Source organism: Pezoporus flaviventris, unplaced genomic scaffold (genome assembly GCF_033815535.1).
Source record: "Pezoporus flaviventris isolate CSIRO_AGI_PZ_B2104156 unplaced genomic scaffold, CSIRO_AGI_Pfla_v1 ptg000095l, whole genome shotgun sequence".
In the NCBI taxonomy this organism is placed as follows: Eukaryota; Metazoa; Chordata; class Aves; order Psittaciformes; family Psittacidae; genus Pezoporus; species Pezoporus flaviventris.
Window position 1 is genome coordinate 591,859 of NW_026892643.1, and position 24,040 is coordinate 615,898.

Consider the following 24,040-nt stretch of genomic DNA (forward strand, 5'->3'; position numbering starts at 1 on the left):
TAAAATTTAACTTTTAAATCTGACTACTGAGTTTTAGATGTTGCTGTCTAGACTACCAGCCTGCTGAGAGGGTCTGTTGCGTATCTTTTTCTATTACAGAGAAGGTACCCTGATATAATTCAGACTAACAGTTGATCATTCTAACCTCAGTTCTTCTTTAAAATAAGAACTTATTAAAAAGAAAAAAGAAGGCAATAGTGGTTAATTATGGCAACCTGTTCTAGCACTCAAATCTGCACTCATGTCTGGCCTGGTAGATACAGAAAGGTGTATGTATGCTTGCTAATATTACAAATACACTGTTCAGCCTCCATGTTTTTCCTACTGTTGGTTAGCTCAACCTAATGACACTTGACTTGTCAGATTCTGTGAAGTACATCAATCCAGTCTCTGCCATTTGCTCTTCTTGAAAATGGGCCTACAAGCAGCACAATCCTTTCAAAGACTTTCTATCGTTTTAGGCAAATGTCTTGCTGGTTCTTTATATTCCTGGAGCAATTGCAAGCCACCTATGCATACTGGTACTCTACAGCTTACTTTTACATTTTTCATTCATACCTTGGGCTTGGTTAGAGTGTTGATGGTAAAATAACTGGATCATGACTTGAAGAGTGAAAGAGAGACAAATTATCCAAGGGGAAGTAACAACTGAAACCATCCTACTCCACTAGGAGGTGGTTCAGGACAATCCATGATCCCCAGCCTGATTCAGTCATTGCTGTTCCTCCTACAGACACCACCACAGGACACGATTTTGTGGTGTTTAGCACAGAGCAAAGGTAATGTTGAGAGCATGCACTTCAGTGAATCTCTGTTTTGCCATGCTCATTCCTAATCTGAGTCAAAACACTGTATAAACTACCTACTGCCCAGAGGTGGATAAGCATTCTGTGGCACAGGGAGCTGATCTGACCACACATGGGGGAGACAGAGAAGAGGAAAATGAGCAAAATGTTTTTCAGAGAGTAGCTATGTGCTTACCTGAGTTGGTTCAAATCACAAGTACATTTTAAGAGGTTTATATGAAGACCAGTGGCCACCTGCTGTTGGCACTGACCCCACCACTTGGAAACTCCCAGAAGGCATAGTTCTTTCTCCCTTGTGCAGCCTCCAGGACTGCTTTCTTGGGTAGCAACTGGGCTGGACAAAGCAAAGCCACTTGTGCTTTTGTAAAGGGTCTTCTTTAATGAGCTGCTGAGGCCAAAGCCTTTGGCAATGGGATGCCTTGTAGAAACTATGTTATCATTTCCTTCATACTGACATTCCAAACACTGATTTGGTGATCCTAACCAGTGTTACAATTGTCAGTTACCACATCCTAAAGGAATCCTATTTACTACAGCTGCTAATTAGATAAGTTTACCTTTGCCAGCAGATGTACTGGAAATAAAAAGCTGGCTTTCTCTGCAATACCAAAATGGCCATAAGGCCTTCTGAAACACTCATAAGGAGACTATCTGTGGTGAAAGTGGCTGCCTCTGTAATGCCATTGTTGTATTTCAGAGGTGATGGGGAAATAAAAATTGAAGCTGTGGTAGCTGCATATTTAGATAAAAAATGAATCAAAATTATGCAAGAGCTAGGCATGAAATAGAGTGAGGCACTTTCACAGCACTTGCTCCCAAGCTGCTGCAGCACCTTGCTTGACCCCTTCCTTGTTAGTGATAAATGAAACCTTCATGAAATTAAGGTGTGGTTTAGTGTGAGGTGTCCCTGCCCATGGCAGGGGGTTTGGAACTAGATGATCTTAAGGTCCTTTCCAACCCTAACTATTCTATGATTCTATGTGAAATTGTGTTTGGCATCTTCTTGTGAGACTCAGCTGACTGCAGTGTATATCCCTGTCAAAGCATCTTTCCATCAGAGCCCATGTAGGGCATTTCTACTCCCAAGTGAACACAGTCCTTACAGCTGGGGGAAATATTTTATTCAAATCTGATAAACTTAAAAATAAATGAAAAATAATAATTAAAAAAATCAATGCTCCTGAAGCCATCACATGCTTGCTTGGTAGTAAACGTTGGAAATGTCTTCTGCTTAGACGGCAGGCCTGTTTTCTAAAGGTTTTATCTTACAGAAAATGTTTCAAGTAAAGGTTAATTCAATTGGTGTATCTCCTTCAGGCTGGCACTTTACAGAGTGCCTGAGATCAATTCTATAACCACCTAACTGAATTCATGCTATTGAACGCATTTTTACTGAAATCTGATCCCAAATGTGTGAGCTCAGGCGAGCAACACTGCTGCATGACTTTACTAAAGTTAGCACTGTGTATGTCCCGTGCTGGCAGGGCCTGGCTGAGTGCTGAACCTATGGTTCATGAACTACGGGGAGGCGGGAACTGCATTTGAGCAACTGAGTGTGGAAGTGAGGGTGGAGGAGAGTACTGCAAGACCCTCTGTGTCAGCACCCTGGATTTCTGCTGCTCTGCAGGGAGCAGGAATATGAGAGTGATGGTCATGCTATTCTCTGTTGCAGCAGGGCAAGATTTTACTGCCACAGACCATCACTTCCCAGTGTTTGGGATCAGGCTGCAGTCATTCACCATCACATTCCTGGTTGAGCTATGGAAATCCTGGGGTTTGGGGTTGGTTTTTTAGGTTTTGGCTCTTTATTTCATGCATTCATTGCAAGCGTGACTCATCACTTCTCCACTGCATCATCTTCAGAGCAGACGGCTGCCTCAGCACCCAGTGACTTTATGCATGGTGCATACAGCTGATGAACTTGCTCCTTCCCCTACCTTACTGCTACCCTGGCAGTGGGAGGCAGCCCCAGGGCCCTGCTTTGTGCCACCTGTTTCCAGCTTAAGGAGCCTGGCAGAACCAGGAGGAATCAGAGAAGCCCTGAGCCACCTCCAACCTGCCTTGAGGCATCTTGCAGAACAGGAGGGATTTATTTGCTTTGCCCAGATAGAGCTTTTTGCAACGAAGCACCAGTCTGTGGCTACGGATTCTAGGTAATATTAACAGGGATAAAATACACCACCCTCTCCTATGCTTATTTAAGCCCTTTTTTCCCCAGCTCCATGCTCCTTGACCAGGCAAAGCTTCCTTCAGGTTCATCTCGAGGGTCCTTTCCTACCACGAGGTGGCGGAAAAACACATCAGAGAGTAAGGAAAAGAAGGGGATGCTCCCGGAACACTCTCATGCGTCCTCGCCTTGATGATTTTTCACTCGCAGTTATCACAGGCTTCAGGTTATCCTATGAAAATACCTCGTGCATAGATCGGCATGGCTTTTGGAGACAGCAGGGCTGCTGTGTGTTCAGGAAAATGAAAATGTCTGAGTGGGTTTAAGGGAGAGATGGTGCCTGGCTGCTGGAAGTCATCTCTGCTTAAAAACTTTCAAAAACTTGTTCAAACTGCAAAATCCTATGTGGTATTATAAAAAGAGGCTTTGGTATTGAACAATAGCAAAGAACATGAATGGAACCAACTGTGTGCACCCAATGCTCTTCCTCTAAAAGAAGATAAAATCACTGGGTTGCACTTCATCCAATTTAACTGCAGGACTTAAACCCCAGGCATGAAACCCTGCCCTAAGGAGCAAAGCCACAAACAGGTTTTGTATCTGAGCAAAATGTCAGTCGGACAAAGCAAAATTGACTCCTGTGCGCACAGCAGACTCATCCCCGGAGAAAACATCACCATGTTAAATGCAGGGATGGATGTATAGACACTCCAGCAAAAGATTATTTTTAAGTGGATGCAGACTTTGGGCTGATCTATGCACAGTCCTGACAGACTAAGCATGCACTGATTTCAGATTCCTGCCTCATGGCTGACTTCTCAAGCTGTTAATCTGTTGTACCACTGCTCAGCCCAGCCTCCGTCTTTAAAAAGAAAGCCTCAATCACCACACTTGGTAGGAGCACCAGGTTTCTGAAATGGTGCTTTTTGCGGCCATGTCAGCTAGATACATTCCATCCACAGGGACTTTTTACGAGGGCATGTAGTGATAGGGCAAGGGAGAATGTCTTTAAACTGAAAGAGGGGAGATTCAGGTTAGACATTAGGAAGCAATTCTTCCCTGTGAGGGTGGTGGAGGCACTGGCACAGGTTGCCCAGAGAAGCTGTCGCTGCCTCATCCCTGGCAGTGTTCAAGGCCAGGTTGGATGGGGCTTTGAGAACTTGGTCTAGGGGAAGGTGTCCCTGCCCATGGCAGAGGGCTGGAACTGGATGAGCTTTAAGGTCCCTTTCAACCCAAACCATTCTGCTACTCCATGATTCTATGATTCCAGTTTGCTTGAAGAGCATCTCATTCCTGAATGACATTGTTTGACGTCTCTCCTAAACACTGCTATTTTTCCACACTGACATCTTCTCAAGCATATGCTGTACAGGTGTTTTTGCTATCCCACAAACTTTAGAATGAAACTCAGAAATGCTTAGGAGAGAGCTTTGCGTGTAGGGCAGTGGCTGCTGCTGTTGCAAGGGCTGAGAGGATTGTGAGCAGGGTCAGTACGGCCCCTCAGGCAACTCCTCTTGAGGAGGTCTTCAAAGCAGAAGAGATTTGCAGTGAGTTGTGACTTGGATGGCAGAACTTTGGGAGGCAGGACTGCTGAAATAGTTTGGGAAGGGCTGACGTGGGAGAGTTTGAGATGCCGGTTGCCAAAGCTTTGGAATGGAAGGGGTTAGGAATGTCACTGAATGGCAACTCCCCAGGCACATCTAACTAGATCTTCAGGTCAGGGCCAAGGACCTGTGTGCAAGGACTGCTGCATCCTGATCCTTCCCCCCAGAGCTGCTTCCCCTTGCTCTGTCTTCTACTGTGTCTGACCTATGGAAAGCAGAGGACACTTCAGCTCAGGATGGCTGTAGTGAAGTGCGATTTCCAGCTCAGATTAAGTTAGCATGAAATGGTGCCCGTGCTGAAGGAGTAGGTGGTTGCTGAGAAGGGCAGTCCTTAGGCAGTTAAAATCCTTAATGACACTGTACCCTCATCCTCACATGAGCTGCTTGGAAGCCTGGAACTTAATTTTAAAGGTGAACTGAAATGCTTTAAAACTAATCTTTACACAAGTTGGTTAAACACGTGAATCATTAAATACAAACACTTTTTGTGTGTAAAAATCACAGATACACATATTTTGAAAGTGCTTCTTTCTTTAACAGACAGAACATGACTACACGGTCTTGTGTTTCTGCTGGAAGAATGACATAAAACACATGGTAAAACCTTGAGCTGTAATAAGGAACAGGTTAGAAACTTTAATATTCTTTCATAAATGCCAACACAGAACTGCATTACATTCTTTGAGAAAATTGCTCACAGAAATAAGTCAATGGCTGTAGTGTCAGCCTCTATACAAGTGTGAAAGGAAGATGGGCTGAGAAGCCTATGTACTGCCTACAAACAGCAGAAATCCAAAGTCCAGTGGAGTTGATGAGAATCTTTTCACTGATAGTGATATGCTTTGCCTGAGCTCCTCAGTGCACATAACTACAGCACCTTTCCATATCTGATCCAGGCAGGTGGTGTGTTGGCACTGGTGAGCTTTTCAGGAGAAACGTGGGGAAAGTCATGATTTGCACCAAGGGAGTTTGGGAGGAAGGTGCAGTTGGGGGCAGGATATATTCTAGATGAAAAACAGAATGAGCAGAGCTGAGAGTAGATGTGTTAGACAGTGGCCGTATTAAGAAACTACAACCTGATCCAGGAAGAACAGACTGTCCAGGTGAGTTCTGCACACTCTGTGTAGCTGAAATTTGCATTTAGCCCAAGTAAGTTCTGCACACAAAGTGTCTAGTGGGCTTGTCTCTGTATTTTGTGCTGTACGCAGAAGATACAGATTCAGTACAGATAATTCTTGGTACCAGATTCAGGGGCTTACCTGTGTATTTCTCACTTAGGCCTCATCAGAAAACAAATGCAGGTTTGTGGCCTCCTGCAGTTCCCTCAGATTTCTTCTACCACCAGCCACAGCACAGGCAAATCCCTTTGCTAACAGGAGACATTGGGATGGGAAGTCTGTGCTGCTCTGGTACTCTACTGCAGTGTTAATATGAGCTTACAGCCCGTAAGCTGTAAATTTACTTATGAGCAGGAAAGAATACCAGTGCTGATGTGGAGCAGTAAAACCTGCCCTTCCTTCCAAGTAAAGCATCAGGTATACACTATCTCAGTTGGAAGAAGAGATATCCCCAGTCCAAAATCCCCAGGAAGTCCGCTGTCATAAAGAAGATGGAAGGAAAACTGAGCTGGCAACAGTAAATACTGAAGGAGCACGAAGCTTTGGGATCTTGCCAAAGGTCTGGTGCAAGTGGGAGGTTGTGGCAGATTTTTGTGAATGAAAGGAGGTCTGCAGGAGGAGGTGGAAGATGGCTGGAGTGTGTCAGAGCACCGTGGGCACTGGAGGAACTTACCGGGTAACTACTTTTAGAAGGCTGTGGGATGGGAACGATGGGGAGTGTGGGAAGGCACATGCACAGGACCTGCATTTTTGTGGTGGCACAGTTATTACAGGCTGTAACTGTCCCACACACATATTTAGCGGGGATGATGGTAGGTTCAAATGTTAGAAAACAGCTTACAGCCTGTAATTTATTTTCCTAATACAAACCCTCATAAAATCACAAACTCACAGTCTTGGGGCTATCTGTGATTTCAGGCTTTTCACTCTTGAGTGTTACATTTTGGGGCTGAGAAGGTTGTAGGGCAGTGTTCCTGAGTCCTGAGGGTCTGACCATACACAGCTCTGGGCTTAAAACATGGGCAGAAGCATTTATTGCTGCAAGCTGAGAAGGTGGATTTTGTGGTATGAAAGACCTGGAGCCACCATCCTACTCCGTACAGGACATTCTCGATGGAGTTTCACCTTCTACTTCATCTGAGCTAACTGCAGGCTCCCAGTGAACAAGATGTGCTGGACTCCCTCCCTACCTCACCCGTTTTCCCTGTTGCAGGACACCTAGAGACTGCTGCCACAGGAGGCTAACCCAGCAGGATGTGAATGCATTTTCTGTGGGATCAGTGAACTGATTCAAGCCACCATGTGGGCATGTGATTACTAATGCAAGGAAGGGAGCCAGAGCTGGGAGAAAGGAAGAGCAGGATCAGCACTTTGGCAGCAGACCGCAGTTAAATGGGATTAGGTGCAACATGAAGCTGTACCCTAAAAAACCTATCACATCATAATGGTTTTCATTTGCTACCAAAATCCTAGACTGACAGCTGAAACTTGTAGGAATCCACATGCTTTTGTGTTCAACTAATGAATGCAATACACTTTTACCAACACAAGAATTTTCACATAGCTTCTGGCACATCACAAAATTAATGAAGGGTAAAATGGTATAACTCTTGAATTAAAATAGTGAATAGTGCAGTTGATTGTAAGACCATTACTTACCAGCTATCAGCTAGATATACTACAGCTTTTTCTGCAGGGACAACTGTAGCCTGCAAGCAAACATTTTAGATCTGTGATGACGTGCAATGTCTAGGGACACAGTTATAGGTTAGGGCATATCATCATGATTACAGGGTCGCCCTTAATGGATCCATTTAGTCTGGAGGTTTTGCTAGTCTGCTGTTTACATAGTCATTAATCTGAGAGAAGAACTGATGTCTCTATTATAAAATGTGAAATGCGAGAAGAAGATAGAGAAGGTACGTTCTCTTCTGTTTGCATCTGTTTGCTTGGTGTGACGAGGTACTAACAGAAAGGTTTATAAAAAGCAGGATTTAGTGAAATGATGCTCTTTGGGGGCAGAGGCACAGTGCAGTATAATCAATCTCATGTTTCTTACTGAGCTCTAGGTCCCCATCTAATTTTAATTGTCTGCCTGGAATACTAAAATACTTTCAGGCACTTACATTCTGCTCATTATTAATAAAGGGTGTACAAACTTGAGACATTTCTTCCATTTCCTGCCTCATCCAGGTTTATGCGCTATGATTCTCGGTACTCCAAGGAAGTGAACTTTTTCCCCTAATATGAATCCCAAACCCTGCAATTTTTTATGAATGCTATGAAGTACATCTCTGCAGAAAGTGAAATATATAGAGAATGGCATGTTTTATACAAACATAGCATGCTTCTTTGAGGAGCATAATTTAACAGTTTTCCCTTCAGCGTTCGTGAAACTTAAAGCAGAATGTCATTGTTTGAACTTCAAACTCTGCTTCTGTAATAGAAACAATCATTTTCTGATGAGATGACTTCTTGAACCACAACTTAAATATACAGTTAAATCCAGCTGTAGAAAGCAATCTGTGCTTTTGAAGCTACGTAAGCTTCCTCTGCTGGCATAAATACATTGCCACAGGGTTACCCATGGCCTGTTCAGGGGAAGAATGGCTCCAAAAAGAACTTTGTAGGGGGGACCCCTTTCCACAAAACAATTGAAACCCAAAATTTTCAAATTCTGGTGGAAACACAGAAATACCAATGTTTTTTAGGGGTATGATCGCCACATAGTTTGAAAACTCACTAGGAACTAATCTTGTAGAGAAAACACAGACAAGAAAAACGTTAGTCCTCTACAACACAATGATTTTTTTGTTATTAACAGGGAAATATGCATTTCTCTTTCGGCACAGTAGAAGAATGGCAGAATGTGGGTATTGCAAATATTCTTAATGAGGCCCTACAGAAAAGAAGCTTTCTGGACAACCTTTATGAACATGAAGTAGCTAAATCAGTGAATGAAAACCCACAGATATAATTGTAGTTCATTTCTGCACACTGAGTCATCCTGACTACGGGTTCTCATTTCAGACCAATGCCCAGCCCTTTCTGCTTTCCTTTGTGAGATGTCTGCTCAAACGGGATTGTTCTTCCATGGATGAGCCAGGCTGTAGGGGAGGGATGAGGAGGAGCCTGACATCAGGGCTCTGTTACCTCGTCGGTCTCCCAGGAGGGTCAAAGTTGCTCATAGTTATTGCTGGCTAAGCTCTACATACTGTTCCAGCAGAAGGTGACTCCCTGGGCCTGTGGGGTTTAGCTGTTCACTTTTGGATAGCTCTCTTGCAGCCTGTATACCCAGCCTTGTAGCTTACAAATTCTACTGCACTGTTCCCTATCAACCCTCTGTCACTGAATAAAATCCCTTCAGCTGTGTCCTGTTTAACCAAGAAGAAATTAGAACTCAAGTAAAAATCTTCACTGCCAGACATGCAGCATTTCTACCCATTGTCTAATTCAGAAATGGCTGAACATTTTTTTTCTGAACTGTAGGTAACTGAATCTTTAGCATGCATAGATATATTATTTAAGCTTTTAAAAAAGTTTCTAAATGGTAATATGCCAGTTCAGCCATGATAGTTCAGTTTAACCCTTTCCTCACATAAGTCAAAAAATGGATTCTGATAGCTTATTTCTTCTCATTCATTCTGTTCCTGATGTCGATATAAAACCACATGAAAAGGGATGGGAGTCAGCTGGCTATATGGGTAAGCTATTTGATTGTTTCAATGTTCGCGTACTGTACATGAAGCTTAAAGCCTGACTTCCTGTCTCTGATTTTCATTACTCCTGCTCTCTGGAGTTGTGCCATTTTTATTCTCTTCTAGTATTCTAATTTATCAAAACTTAGTATTTTTTTTATTTTGTCCTAGTAAAGACCATAAAGTGACATTGGGAAGCTAGGAACGAGTTATTTCTAACATGCTGCTGTTGTGCAAACAAGTCTTCCATGAATTGGTCAATTTTTTAAATTTAAGAATATTATTTTTTGCCCCCTACTACATCTCAGGGCAGTGACATCTATTTGTGCTGTTACCTGCCTTTCTGTATTTTAAAGTTTCTGTCTGATAGCTCTTGTTATGAGAAAAGTGTACAATCACTCCCTTGTCACCATCTACAGGCCATCCATGAGTTTACAGAACTCTACTACGCTCATGACAAGTCTCTTTCCCAAGCTGGGGGGTCACAATGTGTATAATTTCTCCACCTACAGAATTTTTGCCAGATCTTTGAAAATAACAGTGCTGCCTCATTTATTCTTTGTTCCTTTCCTAGTAACTCCCAACATAGTTTTATCTTTTGACTGTTTTGAACTCAGTGACAGCCAAGATTTCCTTCTTGGCTGGTAGGAACTCCGGTGTGTAAAGCTGAATTCTTTTCCCATCTGCTTTCTTCCTGTACAGTTATCAATACTGAACTCCCATCTGCTGGTATGTCACTCAGCAGACACTCATTCTGAGATTCTTCTGCAACTCCTTGTGCTTCAGTTTAGTTTTTACCTTGTGATACTTGGCAACATGAGACTATTTCATCATTTCTCTTTAGTTGCTTTTCTAGGTCATTCATGGATATGTTAAGCAAGATTGGTCCCAGATGGATTCCTGTGACAGTCTACTGGTAACAGCCTCTCCTATGAAATGTTTTTGGTTTTTTTCTTTCTTCTCTATCATCATTTACAGATGGATATGAGGACCTCCCTTTTTACCTCAGGAGCACTTACATTTTTTAAGGTCTGTTTGTGAAAAGCCTTGTTAAAGCTACTTTGCATTATACAATACAGGCAAGTGTCATGCATTTCTTATGTTGGTATTCAAAATGGAGCCTTACTGACAAACTATTGAGAGTTCATTTCTGAGTACATCACACATCAGGCTATTAACAGGGCAGTTAAAAGAAGGATAAAACTAGGAACCTAATATATACAGCTAAGAGAAGAAATGACACATTTTCACACAGGTTGTTAAAAAGAGTTTACTATGAAACTGATAAGTCAAGAAAGCATACACAAAGGAAACAGGAAAAACAAGAGATAATGCTGGATAAAGATGATAAGGAAGCTAGAAAAAAATCCAGTCACAAGCTGAGCAGTGAACAGTATGGCACTGTGATGATTCAGTTAATTCTACAGCCATCAGGCCATGGAGGGCAGGATACCCCTGCTGCCATGCAAGATGGACAAACTCAACCCTATCTGTGGGGAGTCTCCATAATCCCATTGCCACCTTACTGAAGCAATATTGTCATGTGTTCAGCCCTCTCATTCTTTTCTCTTCCCCAGGTAAATTTGGTGCCTGCTACTTATTCACTATTACATTTCTCACATGCTATATTTCGTGGATAAATGCCCCATTAGTTACAATCCACAGTGCTTTTTCTGTAGTGTGTTTATGTTAGTATAGGATTATTTACTTACTTATGGCATATTACAAATTCTGAAAGAGCTTATTTCGGAAGTTTCAGTCTTAGCAAGGAAAATGTTTTTTTCTTCAGGGGTAGTGAATGAACAGAAGTTCACAGTCGCTGCCATTTCAATTATGCAATTATATTTTCCTTCTGTAACTTTTTTCTTATATAACTATCACAGCAGAAAATCTCTGCATGTTCAAAGTATCATTTTAAATTAAAGCAAATCAGGCATTGAAAAGTCTACACATAAAATAAATTGAACCTTTGCATGCTGGAAACATCTGGCTTCAAAAAGATACAACAGAGAACTGTCTTAATGATAAGAACTGTTTATTTTTGAAGTCTTTGTCATTTTACTGGGATGGTAGGTTAGCACAACATGTAATCATTCTATTTTTAATAACAATTTCTGCAAGAGTAGCCTGAGAGATTAAAACCAGCCTTTTTTTTTGGAGTATAATACACAAAATCCTCTTTTCTCAGAAAAGGTTCAGAAAATGAGAGGAAAATTTGCAAGGCTTCTGCTGTTTTGTCTGTGAGGGCAGAGATGAAAATTACACTGAAAGATTAGCATTTACAGAACTAATAGCACATGCATTATTTTACGATTACATTCAAAACCATTTTGGTATAAATTTCTGCAGGTCCAGGGGAGAAATTGGAAGGGTATCAGAACATAAGATACAGTATAAAATACAGAAGCTGAAGGAAATTTGACATTCTAATACATTGTTCTGACTTTATTAAAACTTAACTTGGCCTGGTGTCTGGTATATGACACAGTTTTGAATCTGCTCCTTTGTTTTCCCACATTTAACAAGTAAGTCTGCTCATAAAGCTGATTCCACTGGCTCAAGCGACCATTTTTAGGCAGTCTTTTGTTGAACATGTAATGCGGAACTTTGAAACCATGAGATGAAATAAATCCATGATCTTTATGCCATCAGTAATGGCATATGAGTGAGAGAAAGAGCTCACAGTGGCCCAGGGGAAAATTACATCAGACCAGCTAGAACATGGGAAGATTTTTATGTGCTGTGCACACATAAATTGTGTGACATCTACTTAAATAAGACAAAGGTTATGGTTTGGGACTTCTTATTATGTAGAAGAGAGAGGAAGAGAGCTTAGTTCTCAGGGTTATAATTAAATTGCCTAAATCACGGGACTATCTTTTTCTGTGGTGTGATTCCTCCTCCTCATCTACCAAACTAAATGTAGAAAGGGAATTAGCAAGATAGAATATAAATAACTCTAGCAAATAAAGTATATGTTTCTTGTGAAAACTATTTAAGTCCCAAAGAATATACTCATAGACAGAAATGGACAGCTTTATACCTTTTGTAATTCAAAAGACAAAACTTAGTTTTATCTTGTTCAACATCTTTGTCTCTGACATGGACAGTGGGATTGAGTGTGCCCTCAGCAAGTTTGTTGATGACACCAAGCTGTGTGGTTCGGTTGATACCCTGGAGGGAAGGAATGCCATCCAGAGGGACCTTGACACGCTTGTGAGGTGGGCTGATGCCAACCTCACGAAGTTTAACCATGCCAAGTGCGAGGTCCTACACCTGGGTAGGAGCAATCCCCGGCACAGCTACAGGCTGGGCAGAGAAGAGATTCAGAGCAGCCCTGCGGAGAAGGACTTGGGGGTGCTGGTTGATGAGAATGAACATGAGCCGGCTTCAGTGCGTGCTCACAGCCCAGAAAGCCAACTGTATCCTGGGCTGCATCAAAAGGAGCGTGACCAGCAGGTCGAAGGAGGTGATCCTGCCCCTCTACTCTGCTCTCGTGAGACCTTACCTGGAGTATTGTGTGCAGTTCTGGTGTCCTCAACATAAAAAGGACATGGAGCTGTTGGAACAAGTCCAGAGAAGGGCCACGAGGACGAACGGGGGACTGGAGCACCTCCTGTATGAAGACAGGCTGAGAAAGTTGGGGCTGTTCAGCCTGGAGAAGAGAAGGCTGAGTGGAGACCTCATAGCAGCCTTCCAGTATCTGAAGGGGGCCTATAGGGATGCTGGGGAGGGACTCTTCATTAGGGACTGTAGTGATAGGACAAGGGGTAATGGGTTCAAACTTAAACAGGGGAAGTTTAGACTGGATATAAGGAGGAAATTCTTTCCTGTTAGGGTGGTGAGGCACTGGAATGTTTTCCCCAGGGAAGCTGTGAATGCTCCATCCCTGGCAGTGTTCAAGGCCAGGTTGGACAAAGCCTTAGGTGACATGGTTTAGTGTGAGGTGTCCCTGCCCATGGCAGGGGGGTTGGAACTAGATGATCTTAAGGTCCTTTCCAACCCTAACTATGATTCTATGATACCTTTTTTATTTTCACTCTGCACCTGGGTGTATAACTGCAGAAAAAAAGTAAAGAAACTGATAAAGTTGATATCATAATGACTATATAGAAAAAAGTAAAATAAAGCTGCGCAGGCAAAGGGAAGCCTGACATTTTCTCAAGAAGGATTTTTAATATTATGTAAGGTAGGGAAAGCTCAATAGGCCTCATGGGACAAAGGAAAAGGTTGAATTTCTCTCTAGCAAGTGAAAAAAAAAGCTACTACGCACAGTGGAGCAGCCATTGAGATACTAAAGCCCTACCTTTTCTAGAAAAAGATGACTGTAAAAATGCTTTAGAAAACAAATAGAAATTTTTGATATGGGTTATTGTGACTGTTATTTGTCTTTTGACTGAGGTAAAACTCAATTGAAAGCTTCAGCATTTCTGAGAAAATTACATACCAGTGAACAGTAGAAACATTTTCATATTTCCTGAAGTTAAAACACCCATAATTTAAATTCCATTCCAGCATTAAGGCAACTAGCAACTCCTTCATGAACAACTTCTCGAGGAATTCCAATGGTTCAATTTTCTACACAATTTTTATCCATGATCCTTTCTGTGTTTCACTATAGTCAAGAGCTGGGAAAACACTGTGTTTCACTGTACTCAAGAGCTTGGGGAAACAATCAATGTGTGTGTACATAGACAAATAAGGCTGTTTGTTAGCTAATTTTATTTGAGTTTGACTGAGGGGTAGAAATCTAGAGACATTTATGTTTCTACAGGTTTCAGGAAAACGAGATTGTGTAGCATTAGCTCAGACCATATTAGGTAAGAATACCATAACTATAGGAAAAACTTCAGTGGGAATTCTAACCGGGTATCAGTAAGACTATTTTACATTTCATAGAATGGTAGAATGGTTTGGGTTGGAAAGGACCTTAACATCATCCAGTTCCATCCCCCTGCCATGGGCAAGGACATCTTCCACCAGACCAGGTTGCTCAAAGCCCTGTCCAACCTGGCCTTGAACACTGCCAGGGATGAGGCAGCGACAGCTTCTCTGGGCAACCTGTGCCAGGGCCTCACCACCCTCATAGTGAAGAATTTCTTCCTAATATCTAACCTAAACTTCCCCTATGTAAGTTTAAACCCATTACCCCTTGTCCTATCACAACAGTCCCTGATGATGAGTCCCCCTCTGCCATCCTTGTAGGCTCCCCTCCGCTTCTGGAAGGCTTCTATGTTTCCTGCAGATAAGATATTTGTACAAACTTTCTAGCGAATTACCTACCAAAAAGCAATTTATGCTGTGGTGGATGCTCAGCCCTTTCTTTAATGCAGTTAAAAAGATGGTGAACTGTTGCCCTGGGGGTCCCAGACCCACTGCCTGACAGATTTCAATAATTTTAATACTCATGAGATTATGCAGCTTTTTTTTTTGCAGGTAAAAAAAGGCAAGACTCTTTGGCAGTCCATAGTGCATTGGGAATTGTGTGATGGAACTCTTTACTCTCATCTTAAATAAGCCAAGTAAAGGGAATACATCATTGTCAGGTTCTGGAGGGTTGTGCTTGGGCTCAGGGTTTGTCTTGTGTGTGGAAGACCTGCCTGCTGACCCACTCTTCTTCCACTGAGGAAGCGTTGTGGAAGCACGACTGTCACTTGGTTTGCTGCTTTTGCAACTTCAGACAGGAAGTGCTTCCTGAAACCATATACCTCAGCACAGCGATAGCGTTACCCTGACCTTTCTTGGAGCGTCCAAGTGAAAGGGAGGCAGGAAAAGGACATACCACAAAATGTCTAGGGTTTCTGCCGTCTCGATCTACCGCCTCACCCCGGCTGTCTTCTTTTAAGCGAGCAGCCTCCGAGCCTGATGCTCGCCTGTTTCACCTGTGCTGCCTCACCGGCAGCCGGCAGGCCGCCCTTCGCAGGGGCGGCGGCAGAGGACAAGCGGCTCTTCAGCTGCGGGCTGGCTCCACCGAAACCACGAAGGACGAGACACAGCAAACCCCACAAGGCCGCTGCCCAGGTGCCTGCGGCCCCGGGGACGATGCAAGCCCGGCGCTCGGGGACAGGCACCGCCAGAGCCGCTCAGGCCGGGTCTCCGTACACCGCGGTACGTACGGTCGGGGGGCGCTCGAACCCCTTCACCGTTAGGCGATGGCGGCGGGAGGGGGGACGACGAGGCGGGCACCGGGCGGGGCCGCGCGGGCAGGTACCCGGGTGGCAGGGGCGGGGCGGGCGCGCGCGCGCGCATGCTGCCGTAGCCGCCCCCCCCCCCCCCCCTCAGGTTTAGTCATCGTGCCGCCGGCTGGAGGAGGAAGAGGAAGGGGAGGGAGAGAGAGGAGGGATGGAGCGGCTGCCGGCATTAGCATCCGTGACGGGGGCCTGAGGGGCTCCGTGCTTGGGACGGCCCCTTTCCCACCACAGGCGCCGTTCGCTCGGGGGAAGGGCTGTGTGTGAACGGGAACGTGGAGATGAGCTAAGCCCTGTCCCCCAGAGCGGCCTGAGCAGACCGGGCTTCCTTCCTCCTTTTCTCCTTCCCTCCTCCTGCCCCGTCCCTGCCGCCGCCGCCATGGCTCACTCCCCCGTACAGACGGGCCTGCCGGGGATGCAGGTGAGGATCATCCCCTGGGCGAAGGGAGCTGCGAGCCCCAAGGGCAGGACCTTCGCCGCCTCCCCCCGCGACTGGGGATGGGGGGAACGGTGTGATGGGGCGCTGGGCGAGCCGGTACCGGGGTTCTCTGGGTTGGAGGGGGGACAAGGCGAGGGGGACTTGGCCCCGGGGTCTGGGCTGGGGGGCACGAGCGGGATCTCCTCGTAACCCGTGGAAACGAACCGTGCTGTCAGCACTTCGCGTAATGCCTAACGAAGTCCCTCCGCCTGGTGAATCCTTCCCTTCCTCTCTCCTTCCTCAGTATCCGCTGTTTTGCTGCGCGGCTGCGGAGCGGAGGAGTGCGCGGTTTGCCTTCCCCCCCTCCCGTCCGGTAATTCTCGGTGTTTTAATTCGTGAAGCAAAGCGTGCTTTGATGGGCGACTTTCGGTCCCGTTGTTTTGACGTGATTAAGGGGAACATACATAAAAAAGGGGCCTGAAAACGTTGACCTTCAGCGCATGCTGCAGTGCCCATGTCTGTGGTGCTGGCTAGTGGGAGTGCTGTCTTGAGGTGGGCGTCCAGGGATTGTGTTTGGGAGCCAAACTGGGAGTTGGTTAGTTGCTGCTGTTATACGATGGAATTTGCTGGTTCTGTGTTATAACTATATTTTGAAGCAAGTGGTGTGGCTTTCTGGTAAGTGAGATGCCTTTTCTCCGCTTGTTTTTCTTAGTTCAGATGCAATCTACTGCCAGAAAAACATTAAGGTCATTTGTATTTGTGTGGTGTTATTCTAGTGCGTCCAGCATCTTATTAGAGACTTCCCTGTCCCCACCTCCAAAAGGAAAACTTATTAACAGCAAGTAAAGTTTTTCTGAATTTATCTCCTGGATTGAAAGTTTTTGTGCTTAATTTGGTTTAAGTATTGATTTACTCTGGTTTGTTTTTCCACGACTCAAGATTCAAAGTCACGAATCTGTTTTCTTTACATAACCTGAGGATTTGAATTTAAAATGTGACATGCTTAGGCATAGCACGAATTCTATGCTCAGGCATAGTACTGGATGCCAAATAGAGTATGTAGGCCCTCACTGTGAACTGATTAATTTATTGCTCTGCAGGTACTGCTGTTGAGTGCTCAAGTTCACCTTCCAAATGTGAGCAGTTTGCCTATTGCCAGAAACAGAGAATAAGGGTTTCTTGCTTTGGCTAGGGCTAGGTTATTGTTGCATTTTTTTTATCCTTTTGAGGCATGTTAGAACGAAGATAATGACATATTTACTTTAAAACAGAATCTGTAATCTTTTAGAATTAAGAGGTCAGATTTGTAGGTGCTCAGAAGTGAGAGGATGAAGATCATTCCACCAATATGCGTGTACTGCTTATGTGTGTTATTGCGTGATTTCTCTGAGGAGATGTGGTTTTTATTGACTTGATTTGTTATTTAGTTTGTGGTACTGTTAGCTGTACTAAATGCATAGATATTCAGTTTTTTTGTTAGATCATATAATTTTGGAGTTTACTTCTAATCTCATTTTATTCAGGACAGTGTTATTTTTCTTATGAATTTTTATTGTATTTTATGAGAGTTTCTCAAGAGTGAACTTTACCAGTGTAAAAACAAACAAATCCAAACAAACTTCAAAGTAAAGATTTGCTGATAGGTAGAGGCATGAAGTCTGTCATCAATGTAAATGCTACTTGCTAATTTTCTGCATCCAGTTCAAGATGTCTGTATCCATTTCCATTCTGTCAGAGTATATAACGGTCTTTTGGTGGTCTGCTTTCAGTACATGATTCTCTGTGCCTGTACTTGCAGATAATGTTCAAAGAGGAAGGTACATACAATGTGTGACATCTACTTATATAAGACAAAAGTTATGGTTTGGGACTTACAATGTAGGAGAGAGAGGAGCAGAGCTTAGTTCTCAGGGTTATAATTAAATTGCCTAAATCACGGGACTGTCTTTTTCTGTGGTGTGATCTCTCCTCCCCATCTACCAGCTTCTGCAACAAACTCTATAAGCAGTGTCAGTGACAAGTTATGCAGCTTTTTTCTACATTCTTTGCTGTATTTACACAAGAGAGCAGTCAATATCCTAGCTGTGAACAAGAGCAACTTCTTGACCCCCAAAAATCACATGCAGGGACAAAGCTTTATTGAATGCTATTTGGTGTAATCTGAGTACTGTGTAAATAGAGCAGCGGAATGAAGGATTAATGTATTTCTCTCTGAACAACATCTCTGATCAATGTTTGAAGAGTGATGCATAAAAAGTGAGTGGGTAGAAAGTGAGCCAAAGGAATGAAAAACTGTGGAGGAAATGTAGGATGGTGCTGGAAGGTTGTCAAAACCTGAGATTCGCTGTCTGCTGCGAAGTGGCCATGTTGTAACCTGAATAAAACTGAGCTGGGTTTTGACCTAAATTTCTATGTGTGCAGATGAGTTTGGACCCAAAGATTATGCTGTCCTTGGTTTTAAGGGCTTTGTGTAGGTACGCATTTGAGTGTGTGCCGTGAAGGTGCATCATTACTAAACTGAGATTATGTTGTCTTCCTTATTTGTGCTTTATAGAAGTTGCCTGGGGAAGATCCTTGTTTGTCTGTAATGCCTGAGATTTCTGCAAGGCTGGCTTGGAATAAGTGTGTATGACCTTGATTTCTGCACTGGCCTGTGTTCCAAGGCTGTGATAAGCTTCTATAGCTTGTTTATGGAAGCTATACTTTAAATAATAAAGTACCGTGTTTATACACTTATAGTAAGTGTGCTTGGTGAAATGTGACATATTTTGGAGTATGTTGGACCAAAATGCTTGGGAAATGTAGGCTGGCAGAGAAAATCTTAGTGGATGAAGTTGCAGAGCACAGTGCTGCAGTACATCAAGCTGTTGGATACGGGGCAGTAGCCAGTTTGAAGGTAATTTTTAACAATAAAATGCTAAAATAAATAGTGATTAAACATCTTTCTTCTCTCTTTCCCCACTTAAAAAGTTTTGAGGTTAAGGTGTATCTGGTTTGCTTGTATTTTTCTTTGTCTCTGAAGTTGGAGAACCAGCAAACCAGTTAGGTTGTGGGTGTGGGTTTTTTTTTTGTTTTGTTTCGGTTTTGTGTAGTTTTCTGTTTTGTTTGTTGGGGTTTTTTGTTTTGTCTTTTTTTGTTTGGTTGGTTTGGTTTTTGGTTTTTTTACCTTTTTCTATATACTTCTAATTGTGTGACATAACTGTATGGAACAGTTTTTATTAACCTACTTTAAAATGAGCCCTATATTATGGTAAGACATAATGGTAAACAATAAGAATACTTTAAACTGCTATTGAGGACAGATAAATGGCTCCATCAGTTTCAGATCCTAGAGAAGTGGGAAAACCCCACAGGTGTTTTACCTCTTTCGAGTTCGCTGTGTTGAGATGATACAGTAAATGCTACAGTTTAAAATGGATCTAAGTTTGACTTCTAGTTGTAATTCTAGATGCTTCCACAGTAAAAGTAATTTCAGGTGAATAAGAGTTTCAAATACACTTCTGTGGCATAATGAACACTGGTACTGGTTAGAAATAATTATTGTCACCTTTTTTCCTGTTTCAATCTCCTAAAGGGGGCAAGAAGAAGAACAGCTGAAAACACCTAACCCTCCCTCCCCCAAATGCCCTGAAGCCCTGAACTTTTTTGTTTTTTGGTGTTTGTTATTTTTTTTCTTCCAAAATAATTATTTTCTGAGAAGCTTTATTTGTATTTTTAGGTGTGTCCCTATATCAGCTTCATAAAATTCCAAAGGTACTTTTAAAATTCCGTCAACTTTAATCTTTTTTGGTCCAGAGAAGCTTGGCTATGAATATAGCAACTTCATTTTGACAAAGTTGCTAACTCACTCACGCTGATGTGTTTGAGTTATGTGCCTAATTGAGTGTTGAGCCACGATCAATACAAGGTGATGATGGCATTCGCAAGTTCATTGATGTGAAAAATCTCTATATTTGTTTTTCCCAGGCTTGTTTTAAGCTTTAGTGTATTATCAGAAACCAAACTCCTGGATGTGCTCAGGATGTATAGTTCCCAAATCGGATCAATGTAGTTTGCTTTTTTGAAGAATTATATTGAACAGGCCGCCCTTTTTAGTGAAACTGGTTTCATAAGCCAGTAAATGCTTTGTTTGTTAGAAGTATCTATGCATGGAATTGTTCCTTCTTAGTCGACAAGAGCAGATCTGAAAGTAACAAACATTAAGGTTGCACAAGCATCAAACTCTTCCATGTGTTGATTCTACCTTGCTGTAGAACTAAGAGCCTTCTGTGGTGTAACTATAGAAACTGAGGCATGAAACAGGGAAATTTTGGAAATACTTTTACTTCCCTATTTTCTTTGTAGTTGCACTCTTCAGCAGCTTCTTAAGAGACATACATTTGAATTTTCTTGTCAGATGATAGAATGGGTGAAAGAAGAGACTCGCCTCAAATTATTAGATTGCTGTAGATCCTAAAACTCATTATTTTTCTTTTTTTGCTCAGTTAGTATTAATGCAACATAAATTTCTAATGGCCTCTATCAACACGATTGGTTCAGCCGCTTGCCAGAACGGTGAGAATTTCCACAAAGAGCCACTACTTTCTGTTGTTTTGTTTTTTGTTGTTTTTTTTAATCAATAACTTAGATAATTAATAATAATTTTTACCATGTTGGAACTTTTTAGCAAGTGGAAACAAGTGAGAGACATTCTAAAATGTTTGGGTTTTTTTGGGGGGTGGGGGGGCCCTCTCTTCTTCAATTGTCTTTCTCTTAGTGTCTAAAAACACTTTGGGTTTCACTGCTAAGCCATGTCTGCTGTTGTTTTCCCTGTGTGCTCAAGGCATGGAGAGATTTTTCAGTTGCAGTCATTTACATTTTAAAAGTGTAATGCATGGAGGAGGGGAAGTCAGTTATAGGTTATGAAAGTTTTTAGTGATCTTACATTAGAAAGAGCTTGAGAAACTTCAGAAATTCAGCATATTGGAATTTATTCTTTCTAACACGGGGGGGGGGGGGGGGGGTGGGAGGGTTCAGGTTAGATATAAATAAGAAGCTCTTTACTGTGAGAGTGACGAGGCACTGGAAGAGGTTGCCTAAGCAAACTGTGAATGCTCCATCTCTGGCAGTGTTCAAGGCCAGGCTGGACAGAGCCTTGGGAAACACTGCCTGGTATGAGGTGTTCCTGCCCATGGCAGGGGATTGGAACTAGATGATCTTAAGGTCTTTTCCAACCCTAACCATTCTGTGATTCTATAATTTCCTTATGCTAGCGTGTCTAATTACTGGAGATGGAAAATGAGAAATATGGAATGTGTATATTTGAATAATAAAAAAGAACAATCCTGGGTTTTTCGTATGTACGAATTCTCAGTGAAACAGCTAGATCTTAGTTTTACACATAGTTAATGCATATGAACACTTTCATTCTGGCTCTTGTACCTTTTGTTATGTTTTGCTGACTAGTCTTCTAAAAAGAAAAAAATCCGTTGTTGCTATTCATGATAATTATAGATGTCTATCCTAGTTCAGCTGATTTTACTTTATTGTCAATAGATAAAATTAAGAGCTCCCTTTGTTTCAAATTTTAAGGCTTCTTAAAATTTTCTTTCATTGTTTTATTTTTGTTTAGTTAAGTCCAAGACTATAAATTAAAATACTTCTGATATTTGACTGCACTTTTAAAATACAAGTAGGGCTTGATACAATGCAATAAAGTTGAGCGATTTATTTTCTGCTTACTGCATCCATTTTATTTTAGTTTCCCCTCAATTGCAGGAAATGATCTTGTGTATTGTATCAGTTATTCACATATGGTGTATATGTGTTGCTGAAAGCAAAACCTTGTACACTTTTCAGAAAGGCGAGTTGCTGGGTTGCAAAATCTAAAGCTTCTTGTTCATAGAAGATTTTCCTGATGTGACACCATCTTGTATGGGTGTTTTGTGGAGATGTTTTTTCTTTTAATTGTGGTTGTTTTGTTTTTTGGTTTTTTTTCAGTACAAATTTATGCTTTCTCTCCTTTGCTGCCTCTTGTGCGACTAGCTCTGTGGGGGGAAAACCAAAAATAAAAGCCGCTTTATACTGGTCTGTGATGAGGTGAATAGGCTTTGGATGATCTGCTTCAAAAGAGCAGACATAGAGAAATAAGAGCAAGTAAAATCAGTTGCCCAAATAAGCTTGAGAACTTGAATATAGATATGACTTGTAATTCTTGTAAGTTAAAGAGAAAAATAGGGATTTAACCCTTTCCTAGAATATCTGGATGAATAACCCTTCATAAAAAGAGGTTAGAAATAAGAACTGGAATGAGATGCAGAAAAAGACTCGGTTAAAGCTGTATGTTAGGTCAGAATGGTTGTAGATAAAGTTTGATCTAACTAGTTTGAATTTCAGTAACACTTTCTATTGAGCTATACAAGCAGTTAGTATAGATGAGTTGAGTAGTATTCTCATCTACAGTTAGATAAGAATTAGAGATTCATAAAAATAAATACATTGTAAGACCTGTGTAGCCCTTGCTATGAGGAGAGTACTAGAGAGGTGATACCAGAGCAGATGATACTGCTGGTTTCTCCAGGATTGTTCTTGACAGTTGGTGACTGAGAAGTGACCTTATCATAAAAAAAGGCAATGCATGCTGATAAAATGTGCTGATGGTACAAAATTTAAAGGCATCTGTTATGCTTTAGAGGCTGTTACTGAAGAACTACACAACCTTGAGGATTTGACTTACTCAACAAAGTAGCATGAAGTGCAAGGTGTCATAAGTATGAATTATTTCAAAGAACATTTGCAGGAGGCTGGGAGCTCCTACCTCCTTTCATCACTTGGAAATGCAGAGGCTTAGGAAGAGGTAAGTGGGTTTAGCTGGTAACAGCTGAGTTTGAGCCATGAGGCTAATTGAATAAATAGAATTTGAGAATGTATTGGACTATCTTTATTCTTAGTCGAGGGTGACAGTGATGTTAGATACTGCGAAGAGATAATTTTAAGTGCAATATGTATTTTTCTGGCTGATTAAGGTCAAAAGTAATGAATCCAATGTGGAGCAAGTACAGAGAAATTACCCAAGCTCCAGCTTATGGCGAAAAGAAAGGACTTTGGTCTGCATGGCTAGACAGTCTGGAGACTGAGACAGGATGGTTGTGATTGGTGTTTGGAAATGTGAAAAACTATTAAAAACAAAACCCAAACTAATTCAAGTGGTTATGGAAGCGGAAAGTTCTGTAATCATTACATCTAAGTGTTCCAGAATTTGTTTTTGATTTGCCACAATGCGTTCTGTGACGCACTTTGAAGATCTGTCTCACTGTCAAACCAGGTGATTAGCTTTATCCATTTGCAGCAGATACTGCTATTCTATTCTGTGGTTTCTAGCAATGTTTGGTGTGCCCGGTTACATGAAGGCTCTTTTATTGGTTCCCTTTATTTTAATATTGGTAGGAAAAAGCTATAGGCTAAGTGTAAAAGCTTGTGAAGAGTAAAGCCCGCAAAATTGTAGTAACACAATCTCTGGAAGACATTTAATCTATTCAGTCATTTAGAGAGGATATTTATAAAGCTGTTTATTTATTTTGGCTCTGTTGGAAGTATCTACAAAAATAAACAAAAATAAATTTGGAGAGAATCCTTTCCAGATGTGATCTTGGAAAAATGAATGGGAATTGGCCACTCGTGTATATCCAAATTCAAGCAGTTCATTATGTATCTGAAGGCCTAATCTCTCCATTTTTGAAACAGAGCAGGTTATTAAAAAGAGGTCAACTGGTGGTTGTCATTAAACAAAGGTTGCCAGTAGTTTAAGGTTCTCACTTCAAACATGTGGCCTCCTGAGAAGAAAATTCAGACTTTCTTACAGAGCAAAAGAGCTTTTTTTTGTTAAATAACCACTGCCTCCTGTTGCTCAGAACAAAATTCAGGAATGTCAGCTTTTAAATTTTAAAACTTTACAAAATAATTTACAGAAGTTCTGATTTGGGAAGGAAAAGGGGTGCTTTTTTTTTTATATAAGAAGTGATTTCACAAGGAACTTGGAGTAGGAACTATTGGTAATAATTTT

The 24,040-nt window shown here is 42.0% G+C and overlaps 1 protein-coding gene across 3 annotated transcripts in view; it reads left to right on the top strand.

Moving 5' to 3' along the window:
• Positions 1-14,915: 14,915 nt before the first annotated feature.
• The window catches only part of STK24 (serine/threonine kinase 24), a 48,077-nt gene continuing 38,952 nt past the window's right edge, over positions 14,916-24,040 (top strand). The window contains exon 1 of one of the 3 annotated variants that reach the window (XM_061476305.1): positions 14,916-15,501. In XM_061476305.1, the coding sequence (XP_061332289.1) occupies positions 15,259-15,501 (243 nt within the window). In that variant the 5' untranslated portion in view covers positions 14,916-15,258. Of the gene's footprint in view, positions 15,502-15,683; positions 16,003-24,040 lie in introns of those variants that run through there. The other 2 variants (XM_061476302.1, XM_061476303.1) reach the window with 2 other exon arrangements.